We start from the raw sequence: 10603 nt of genomic DNA, 5'->3' as shown, positions 1-10603 counted from the left end.
TGGTACTATCCATCAGAGTCTCTTGACGCCAAGCTGAAATCACCTTCCTGCAGCAAATCAGGCTTTAAGGAGAGGAGAACCAAATTTAGGCTGTAGAACTCAGGAAGCGATTGATTGTTTCCTTACCCAAACCCCAGTTCTGTTAGCTCCTGTCAATGGTTCTTCTCTCTATAGAGTTCACAAATTTCTGACATTTGCAGACCAGAATTTGGCCTTAAACATACCTTTAATTGAGATTTCTTGGTAATTTAAAAATACCTAGCAGTGACTGCTACAGATCAAGCCAAATTCTCGGTGAATGCTGATGCTGTCAATAAAGAAATTCATTTACCTATCCCCAAAAGATTACATTAAAAATTGAATGAAGTAACAAAACAAATGGATAATGCATATTAGAATCATATCTCCAGGTCCTACTTTTAGAGGTTTTAGCTCCTAGTTCCAAAAACTATTTCTAGTCCTAAAATATTACATATCACACCTCAGAACTAGATCAGAATTAAGAAATCCACATATACAGCCACATATACTGGCACAGTTTTGTGACCCTGCACTGGACTTGCTCCAGTAAGCCCAGAATTGGAGACAGCACTCCAGATGTGGCCTAACCAGTGCTGAGCAGAGGAAGGATCACCTCCCTTGACCTGCTGGCAATACTCCTCCTGATGCAGCCCAGGATGCTGCTGACCTTTGCTGTAAGGGTGCACCACTGGCTCATGGTCAGCTTGCTGTCCAGCAGGACCCCAAGGTCCTTCTCTGCAGAGCTGCTTTCCAGCTGGTCAGACCCCAGCAGGTACTGGTGCCTGGGGTTGCTCCTCCCCAGATGCAAGGCTTTCCATTTCCCTGTGTTAAAACTTCATGAGATTCCTTTCTGCCCAGCTCTCCAGCCTGTCAGGGTTCCTCTAAATGGCTGCAGAGTCATCTGGTCTATCAGCCACTCCTTCCATTTTTGCATCATCTGGAAACTTGCTCAGGGTGCACTCCATTCTATCATCCAGATCATTAATGAACAGTACTGACCCCAGTACAGAGCCCTGTGATATGTCGCTAGTGACTTGCCTCCAATTGGACTTTGTGCTGCTGATCACAACCCTCTGGGCCCGAGCATCGTGCTAGTTTTCAACCCATTTCACGATCCACTTACCTAGCCTGTACATTGTCTGCTTGTCTATGATGATGTTATGGGACATGGTGTGAAAAGCTTCACAGAAGTTGAAGTAAACAACAACCACTCTCCCCTCATCCAGCAAGGGCGTCAGTCACCTCATTGTAGAAGGCAACGAGGCTGATCAAGCATAATTTTGCCTTTGTAAATCCATGCTAACTAATCCAAATCATTCTCTTGTCCTTCATGTATTTGGAAGCACTTTCCACGATGATGATCTGTGTCAACTTCCCAGGGACTGAGGTAAGGCAGACTGGCCTGTAGCTCCCCAATTCTTTCCTGCTCTTTTTGAGGACAGGAGTGAAATTTGTTCTCTTCCAGTCTTCAGGAAACTCTCCCAACTGCCACAACCATTCGAAAATTGAGAGTGGCCTCACCAGGACATCACCCAGCTCCCACAGAACTCACGGGTGCAACCTGTCAGGCCTCACAGACTTAAGTACATCCAGTTCATTTACATGCTTCCCTAACCCGGCCTCTTCCACCAAGGGTAAGTCTACCTTGTTCCAGACTTTCCCTCTGGTCTCAGGGGCATGCAATTCCTTAAGGCCAGTCTTACCAATAAAGACTGAGGCAAGGGAGGCAACAAGTACCTGAGCCTTCTCCACGTCATTTGTCACAAGTTCCCGTGTCCCATTCAGCAGGGGAGGGAGGCACCTTTTTTCCCTAGTCTTGCGGTTATATAGTTGTAGAATCCTTTCTTGTTGCCCTTCACATCCCTTGCCAGATTCAACTCCAGAGGGGCCTTGGCTTTCCTAAGCCTAACCCTGCAAGACCAGAAAGCAACTCCAAGCTCCTCTTGGGTCATCTGCCCCTCCTTCCATCTCTTCTACAATTCCTGTTTGGGTTCAGTTAGGAACTCCTCCTCATCCATGCAGGCCTCCTACCACCTGTGCTTCACTTTCTACTTGTCAGGATGGACCTTTCTTTAGGTCTTCCATGCAGGCCTTCCATACAGAGACAAGGCAATTCCCCAAAGAAACAACTTCAATAGCAGTCAGTTAACTCAAGACAAATTTGAACTTGGCAGTGAATGCTTCTCCACATAACAAAAATGCTGCTAAGGAAAAACTCTGTTTCAACCATATTGACATGAAATCAACACCTAAATAACAATACACACTACTATTCATGAAGTGTTTGCTTTCTGAGCATCCCATGTATTTTTCCTGGGTAACTGATCCACATTGTGCCAACTGGTGTTTCAGTATAATCTTACATCATTTTTTCATGCCTTAATTATATCTTATGGGTGCTTTTGCAACAGGCTTTGACCAACTCTTTAAGTGAACACAGTAAGCAGCTTTTAGAAGAAAGTACTTCTACAGAAATCAGTTTGAAGCTCTTCTGCTAGGAAATAATGCAGCTACTTAAGACAGGAATCTTACTCCCTGAATGCTGAGTAAAAACAGCTACGGTGTTTAGGCCTCCAACAGCTTTAAGTGCTGGCTTTAAAATAATATAGTAAAGGCAAGGTAAGTCAGGATCCATGCAACTTTTATTTTAATAATTAGAGAAATACAGGAAAATTCGCAATAATCTATCAAAAACATATCTTATCAAGAACCAGAAAGGTGTTTAAAAAACATTCACATTCAATTCAAATTATGTACAAACCAGTGTTTGTAAAAAAGAAACCAGCAAACGCTTTGAGTGTAAAAGAATTCCGTTCTAGTTCATGTTTCAGCGTTCCCAATGACCAAGTTACCACTGAGATGCAATCACAGTGCAGACACGTTCCACAGTCTGTTAAACTCATTTCAACAGCATCATTGCCAAAAGTAATTTTTTAAAATAAAGCATTTTGAGAAGTTTTGTCATACAGTACCATTTGCCCAGAATGTACTTCTGCATATTTAATTCTTGACTGCACTAATGGTAGAACAGCTGTCATGTACAGGCCCAGAGTACATATAATAGGTATCTACATCACTTCAGGAACAGATACGTATCTATACATCCAAGAAGCACCAGTCTCCTATGCCTGAAATAGTCTGGGTCTGCTTTGTACATTGAGGAGATTAGTCAATTTTTGGAGAGCACAGCCCTTGATTATTTGGCTCAAAGAAGTCATCATCTCCCCAGTCAGAACTATTCTGAATGTGTTGCAGTATCATGTGCGTACCTTCCAGACTCACCTCACACAGATGACGTTCGAATTTGAGTGCCACCATAATAGCCATACATAGATATGACAGCATTATACACCTTTGCTATAAGGCCAGCTTCCAGGGATGTGTCTTTTTTGCTCTGGATTAAATCCCCCAACAGATTTGGAAAAAAAAAAAAAAAAAGAAAAAAAAAGAGAGAGAGAGAAATTAAAGCAGCTGGTTTTCAGGCAAACCTGTAACTCGGCATAATGTTTTCTCATTTATTTATTTGAAGCTTAGCCAAAGAAGGGGACTGACATCATTGATGTAAGCTGAAAGGGGAGAGAAAGCTATCATGATACCCAGTTTCAAAGTATGACTACGGAAACATTCACACAACAGTTTGCAGTCAGTCTGCTTGGGCACAAAAGGAGATGAATCTACTAGGGTTACACAATAGTTCTTTCAGAGCTACAGTCTAATGTGCTGTCATTAACACACTAATTTAATAATAATGAAAACCCTTTTGAAAAATGTAGACTACATATTAGAAGTCTTCCAGTTATACCAAGCTAACCAAACTCAAATGGTTCACAATCTCAAGTCAGACTCCTGTTTCAAGACAAAGGAGAGAAAAGTGACACAACCTTCACGCTTATGTATTAACAACCCAAATACAAACAAAACCTGTTCTCAGTTGAACTTTATCGACCCAAGTACTGAGATGATCTTTAGTTGCAAGATCTCATTTGAAACATAACCTACCATGACTTGATGTAAGAGGGCAAATCTAGAAAATTGGTTTTTGAAAGTGTATGTAAGACTTGGTAATAAGCAGTGTAGTTTAACATATATTGGCCTGGGCTTGAAAAGCAATTTCCCTTCTGCATTTATTTTGAGATTCAAATACATAAACTCGAACGTTTTCTGTGAATATAAATTTTATACTCTCCACCACTGTAACTCCATACTAGCTCAGAAATTAAAACTTCATGATAGCAGAAGCAGCTCTGAGGAGTGGAAGACCAGCAATGTAGTGTTTGAAGATTCTGAGCTCTTCCTTACGTTGTACATCTAACACCCATTCAAGTATGTGGAAAGGCTTTTGTGCATTTCTATAGATTCTAAAGCAAATTTTAATGGAGCTAGTGCTCCCATGGTGCATATTTAAGCCAAAAAACCAAACAATAAAGATGCCTGCCGCATTTAAGTAATGACTCTTGACTGAGAGTCGGCTCAGATAAGCAAAGAGATGCTAGCGATGCCAACTCATAGCAAACATGTTCTATGCAATGAAACACAAGTTAGGATGCCCAGCAAAACACACAAGGGAATTTTCTTAGATATAATGCTCAGGAAAGGGACAAGTTACAATAGCATAAAACCAACTCAAAATCTTGTTAAAAAAACCAAACCAAACCAAAACACCACCACACCAAAAAACAACCAACCTGTTTTAAGTTTGGGTTCATTGCAGAAAAATATGGAACAGTGATTTAAGCTAGAAAACACAAGCAAGCTTGACTTGAAAAGTCAGAGTTACCAATTTTAATATGGTTAGTTTATTAATGCTATCCATGACGAATCAGCACAAAAATGAGATGAATAAAAGTACTTTAGAGGAGACAAGACAATATATTTTATGAAAATGTAAATGCCAACACTACAGTTAGCAAGTCATACTGGAAAAGACAGACGTTTCCAAGGACAATCAAAGCAAGCCTTTCTTGGTTTTAAAGCAGATTTATACATCACAGCCTTTCTTCCCTTATTTGGGCAATCGTTGGTGAGCATCTGTGATGTCTCAGTCCTTTGAATCTATAGGCACTGAAACAAAGCCCCAGCAAAAAAAGGTAAGAGGAGCTTGCATCAGGATTTTGACAGTTGTTCTACTTGGCAAGGACTCCAGTATCAAGATGCAAGTAAAATGGCATGCCTGTCAATAGTATCCACTCCCTTTGCTTCCCTCAGAAAAAAAATTACTTGTACAGAGAAGAGCCTACGGCAAAACCAACTTCATCTCACAGAAGTCTCATTTCCAAGCAATTACTCAGAAACGAGTTCTTTCAAATGAAGACAAAAACAGAGTTTAGCAGTTTTAAGGTTCGAATTAATTCATTTTCTTGTAAGAAGTCCAAAAATCTTGTATCTTCTTTTCAGCGACTTTGAATTAGTCTTTAATTTCTCCGGTCTTCGGTTCCTCATGGGAGAGGTAATTAAAGTGAAGAGGGCCACAAATTTTGCTCCTTGGTAACATTAAGTAATGTCTCACCTAACTTAAGTATCATCACCGATAAAGATACTGCCCAAAAAAAAAAAATCCCTGCCCAACCTGAGGTGTTAGACAGTTGAGTGACCAACACTTCAGGTCAACAGAACTGTAAACCACATTTTTGAAGAGGAAAAATTTCAGTGATGCATTGGAAGTGCTACCAATAGCACTTTGGCCTGTAGATATGGCAAGCTAAACTTCATCTGGGATTGCTGTAAAAGTCTACTTATTTCATAATAATTTCAATAAAAGGAACATATACCAACAATGCAGTCCGTGCTGTTAGTGACTATTCTCAAACACAGGGTTTGAAACGGTGTTCTGGCAAAATGATTTGCAAGAGCACAAAGTCCTGAAATTGCTTTTTAATGTATTTTATTAACCTTTTAGAATCCAAGATCCAAATTAAGACCTTATGACCCACTAATGCCAAACAATTCAGTCCAGATTTAAGTAGCTACATAAACTGGAGCAGGTGTACAGAAGGTGCACTCCATGCTTGAGGATATAAAGTGTTAAAACTGAGAAGAGGCTTTAGTTCCAGTGTGGAAAAAAAAAAAAAAAAGCTTTTAAATTTACTAAACCAAGCACACTCAGGCACAGAGGCTACGAAGTGGTGGAGCACTCTTAGAGTGACAGTACTTTCTCCCTTTGTTGAATTGCTACAAAGTCCTTTCTCGTTACACAAAGTAGAGTCAGGACTCCGCTGTCAAAAAATCACTGCTGAAGAAGTCTGAATTGGGTTCCCTCTCTTCAAGCTGTTACAGGGACAAGTTCCATGTGGTTTGTCAGCTTCCTCTGTTAACACCAAGGAAGTCCTGAGTACCCTTAATGCTGTGAAAACAATCAACCTGTGGTAAGAGATCACATTGCTGGTGGAAGCATTAGCAATTTTCACACAGGTAGTCCTTACCAGAGACATGTGTATCAGATTACCTCTGATATAATAGCACCCGGTTTAGACCGGCCATCAGGAAGAAGCCACTTTCACACAGGAAAATTCATATGGTGCCCAGTGCAACAGTTATCTCAGGAAAAAAATACAACAAACAACAAACCCACCATCGGAGGAAGTTGTAATAATTCAGGCTTGGAATCTTGAGTATTAAACTTCAGTCTCACTTGAGAACTGAGGGAAAAACATTTTTCCTCCTCCCAGATTTGCTACAAATATCCATAGAATACAAGCATCAAGTGTGCTAGATATAAAACTGATGGAACGCCAGCTGGTCCATAAAGGGTTGCACCAAGTTATCTGTAGCAAAGTAAAAAACTAGCCCAAAGGTTATGGAGATTGGAAGAGCTGGTAAGGCCTTCTTAAAGATGGCAAGAAGCAGAAGTGTAAGGCACAGACCCTGAGGAGAAGAAAAAAAAAAACAAACAAGAAACACAGGAAGAAATTAGGGAACTCTGACAAGCAAAAGATTTTTTTTATATATATATATATACATATATATAAATATTAACCCCACAGAAATACAAGACACACTTCATGCCTTCCTAAACTAAAGGCTTAGGTGACAGATGTACAGCCAATGAAGATCACAGCTAAAGCCCTCATCAGTTTTCAGTCTGGCCACCAAACAAATGAATTCCAAAGAAAAAAATGTAGCAGTTACGACTTTGTCCCTGATGAACAATAGAAACTATCCCTATTATAATACTACATTATACTCACAATTAGTATGGCTACAAAACATGCTAAAGTTGTATTCCAGTCCCCGCTTGCTGTTGCAGAGGCTTTGCCAACAAGGACACTGTAGAAAATGAAGTCTCCTAAACCTAGCTTTACTCCTCCTGCAAAAGTGAATATACAGCAGCATTAAGTATCAGACAGTCTACTAATATTACATATCAGTAACTGTCAGAGAACAATAGATCTACATTAAGTATCAACAAGACTTGCTAATAAGAACATTTTATTTTCAAAACTAGTACCACTCCTGAATCAAGTGAAGAAGAAAAACTTTTGTGAGACAAGATGTCTTAGGAACATTACACCACCAATTAATTCATCCTATAATTACAATTTTTCTATATCCCTAGCCTCCTGTACGCAAAAATGCAATGCAGACAAACTCAGTAATTATACTTCGTGGGGGAGTGTCCATTTTTGGTTGTCATGTCATATTCAACAGAATATGTAAGTAGAGTTCCTTTAAGCTGGCCAAGGGAGGGGGGAAAACAAGTCTGTCCCTTGCAGGTAGTGTTGTATTTGCCAGTTAGAAACCTATACCCAGCAAAATATTCCACTGCCCTCCCAGTTTTCCTACAGAATTCTTACTAAGGTAGTTCTAAAAAGCATTGTGTGTAATTACAGAGCATATCACAGAGGCAAAAACCCAACATATTTAGTCCAAGATATGAGGTTTCGGAAAAAATCACGAGTCAATATCTTATTCTTTTAAATAGCAATTACCACCTTCGCAACAACTACTGTGGGATCAGTTTCTGCAAACAAAATAACAAAGATTTCCTGAATGCCAGTTCACTTTCTAAGCATTCAGTCCAAGATCCTAAGTCAGAGAGGCCAACATCAGGTCACCAGCTGTTTTCATGTGGCCTATGATTTACTTTATCACCTGATTATAGTCCAGCCCAAAACTCACTTCAGAGTTCTAAGAGGAACTCAGAGCATCAAAACTGAGGTGTATGCCTGGCTAATCATTGGTGAAAAAAAGAAAAAAAAGGAGAAAAGAAAAAAAAGACAACCCTACTCTCTTTTGGCAGGCCTCCAATATATGGCCTAAAACAGTGCATTCATGAAAAGCTCTAAGCACTAAAACACCCTTCAACTGCTGAAATAAAACTTGGGTGCTTGCTTGCAGCAACAATAAGCAAAGGCAACTGCCAAATAACTCCTTCCACACAAGCGAACCCTCCAAATTTCTAATCAGCTGCTCCAAACTTCTAGTAAGCTAATGCTGGCTGACAAGTCTGACTGGATTACCGCACATCTGTCATTACTATTTGCTGTAGGAATACAGGAAGGAGAAAACTATTAGTCTGCCCAGACAAGAGATTTATTTAACCAGTTAACTAACTAAAAAGGCACAGTTTCTAAGTTTTTGCATCTTAATGTTATTTTTCTAAGCTCTAGAAATGAAAATGGATTTGCAACACACTCTGAATTTGGAACTTTTGGTAAATGCTAAAATTGTTCTCAAAGTAGAAGTCTCTGAATTTTCAGAGGAGCACCTGAGAATCAGAGGAAGCAGTTGCACCTCCTAAATACGGCAGCACCACATACGGTGAGCAATTTATTAGACAGGCAGACCCTAATTTGTTTAGAGCTTTGCAAATCTAATAGCAGCTTAAACTCCAACTGGAAATCACAAGACTGTTATGCTCTCCAAAGATACTGGCACCTCAGCAAGACGCTGGAGAAAACTAAGCAAGTTCATGGCATTCTGCATTCATTTCAGTCTCCAATTAGGTTTTAAACATTGCTTTCTACAGAGTGGATTACAGTACTTTAATCTTGAAGCAAAAACATTTATGAGTGCATTTACGGGGCCTTAAATCCGAAAGAGGTGACACACAGCAGAACACTGCATGAAAAACAGAAAAGCTAATGCAACTGACTGTGTAATGGTCTGAAAGCAGCTCGTGCTATTGCAGGTTTGAGTCTGTGTATCAAACTGAAGATCCAATTCGGCCAATATCACTCACTCCTGCATCGACACCAAAAGCTACCAAAAAAGCAACTCCATCTATTTCTATGAGGCATGTCGGTATTGATTATGAGCAAGAGCAGCTCTTCAGCTTGCTATTAGCTCACAGCATACTCTATCTCTGCAGTCAGGATGACTAAGACTAAGATTAACTAGCTGCAGATTTACAAAGTCTTTCAGACACAGTACTCCATACTCACGTTCTTCGGGGTCTTCACTTGTTTGAGAATTACTGGGTAGAGCCTGAACAGCAGCACGTGACTCAGGCGTTGATTCAATGGGTCCTATTCTATTGTCCCTTTGTTGCTGCCATTCCTGACTAAAGCCACCATCATCTGCTTCAGCATCTTCACTCCGAGTGTGGTTTGCCGGAGCTCAAAGGAAGAAAGGCATTTAAGATCTCCTTCAAAAATGTGCTTTCTAAAACATGACAATCTCTCCCCATGTAAGATCATAGAATGAGGAGAAAAGAGGTACTCCATAATATTTAGCAACATCTAACATTGGTACACACCATTACAAGACATTTTCACTTAGGATTTAAATACTTATTTAAACAATCAGGAGTCAATGTGCACTCTGCAATCACAGCATCTACATATTGCACTCAAGTCCTAGCATTCAGGAGTACTTTAACAGAACAGAGTGGAAGTTCCGTGGTGACCTAATTTAAAGATCACAGTTTAAGGAATAAACTCTCATCTAACACTTCACTAGCTTCTTTAGTCAACATTGACAGCTTAATTTTCCAGTAAAATAGAAACAGAATAGTAAAATAGAAAATGTTACTGAAAATTACAAACATACATACATACCCCTTCAAGCATGCTAAATTCAGAAACTCTGATCTGCTTTAACAATGCATGTAAACAAACACCACATTTTTAAACACTAGCTGCATAGCCAAGAGGGCCAGACCCACTCCTGTTTAATACAAATATAAGAGAGTTATCATTATACTCTATCATCCTAATTTGACAAGGAACTGAGCTCAGTCAACAGTTGCCTATTGAGAGGCATTTCACCACCAACATCTTGGATCCCACAAAAATAAATGCAAGAACATTAACAGCACAATAAGCAAGCAATTTTTGGAAGTCTTGACAGATTAACCATTCCTAATAAGGCCTCCATGCTTTCACTCTTCTACAGCAGCCAGGAGACTTAAAAAGCTAAAAACCAAGTATCCATAAACATGTATTCCAATAAAATGACAACTATAAAGGCTTGTCAAAGAAAAGCTCACCTTGTTTATCATAAGTGGAGTTTTTGGAAGCTTTCCGTTGGGCTTCTGGATCTTCCTCAGCCATGTTCACTAGCCATATCATTGTTGCTATTAAAAACAAAACCCCAAACCTCAAAACCCAGCACAGCTAATCATATCTTCAGATGTATGCAATTC

At 39.7% G+C, this 10603-nt stretch overlaps 1 protein-coding gene across 6 annotated transcripts in view; it reads right to left on the bottom strand.

Annotated features, from left to right (window-relative positions):
* Positions 1-2651: 2651 nt before the first annotated feature.
* Positions 2652-10603, bottom strand: part of PSEN1 (presenilin 1) — a 29465-nt gene continuing 21513 nt past the window's right edge. For 3 of the 6 annotated variants that reach the window (XM_086462032.1, XM_086462033.1, XM_086462034.1), the window contains 4 exons: positions 10448-10534; positions 9402-9575; positions 7206-7324; positions 4871-6882 (listed from right to left, as the gene is read on the bottom strand). In XM_086462032.1, the coding sequence (XP_086318158.1) occupies positions 6727-6882; positions 7206-7324; positions 9402-9575; positions 10448-10534 (536 nt within the window). In that variant the 3' untranslated portion in view covers positions 4871-6726. Of the gene's footprint in view, positions 3416-4870; positions 6883-7205; positions 7325-9401; positions 9576-10447; positions 10535-10603 lie in introns of those variants that run through there. The other 3 variants (XM_086462035.1, XM_086462036.1, XM_086462037.1) reach the window with 3 other exon arrangements.

This window comes from Leptosomus discolor, chromosome 3, assembly GCF_034619465.1.
Source record: "Leptosomus discolor isolate bLepDis1 chromosome 3, bLepDis1.hap2, whole genome shotgun sequence".
NCBI lineage: Eukaryota > Metazoa > Chordata > Aves > Leptosomiformes > Leptosomidae > Leptosomus > Leptosomus discolor.
Note: the sequence above shows the minus strand (reverse complement) of the source record. Positions and strands in the feature narration are given on the sequence as shown.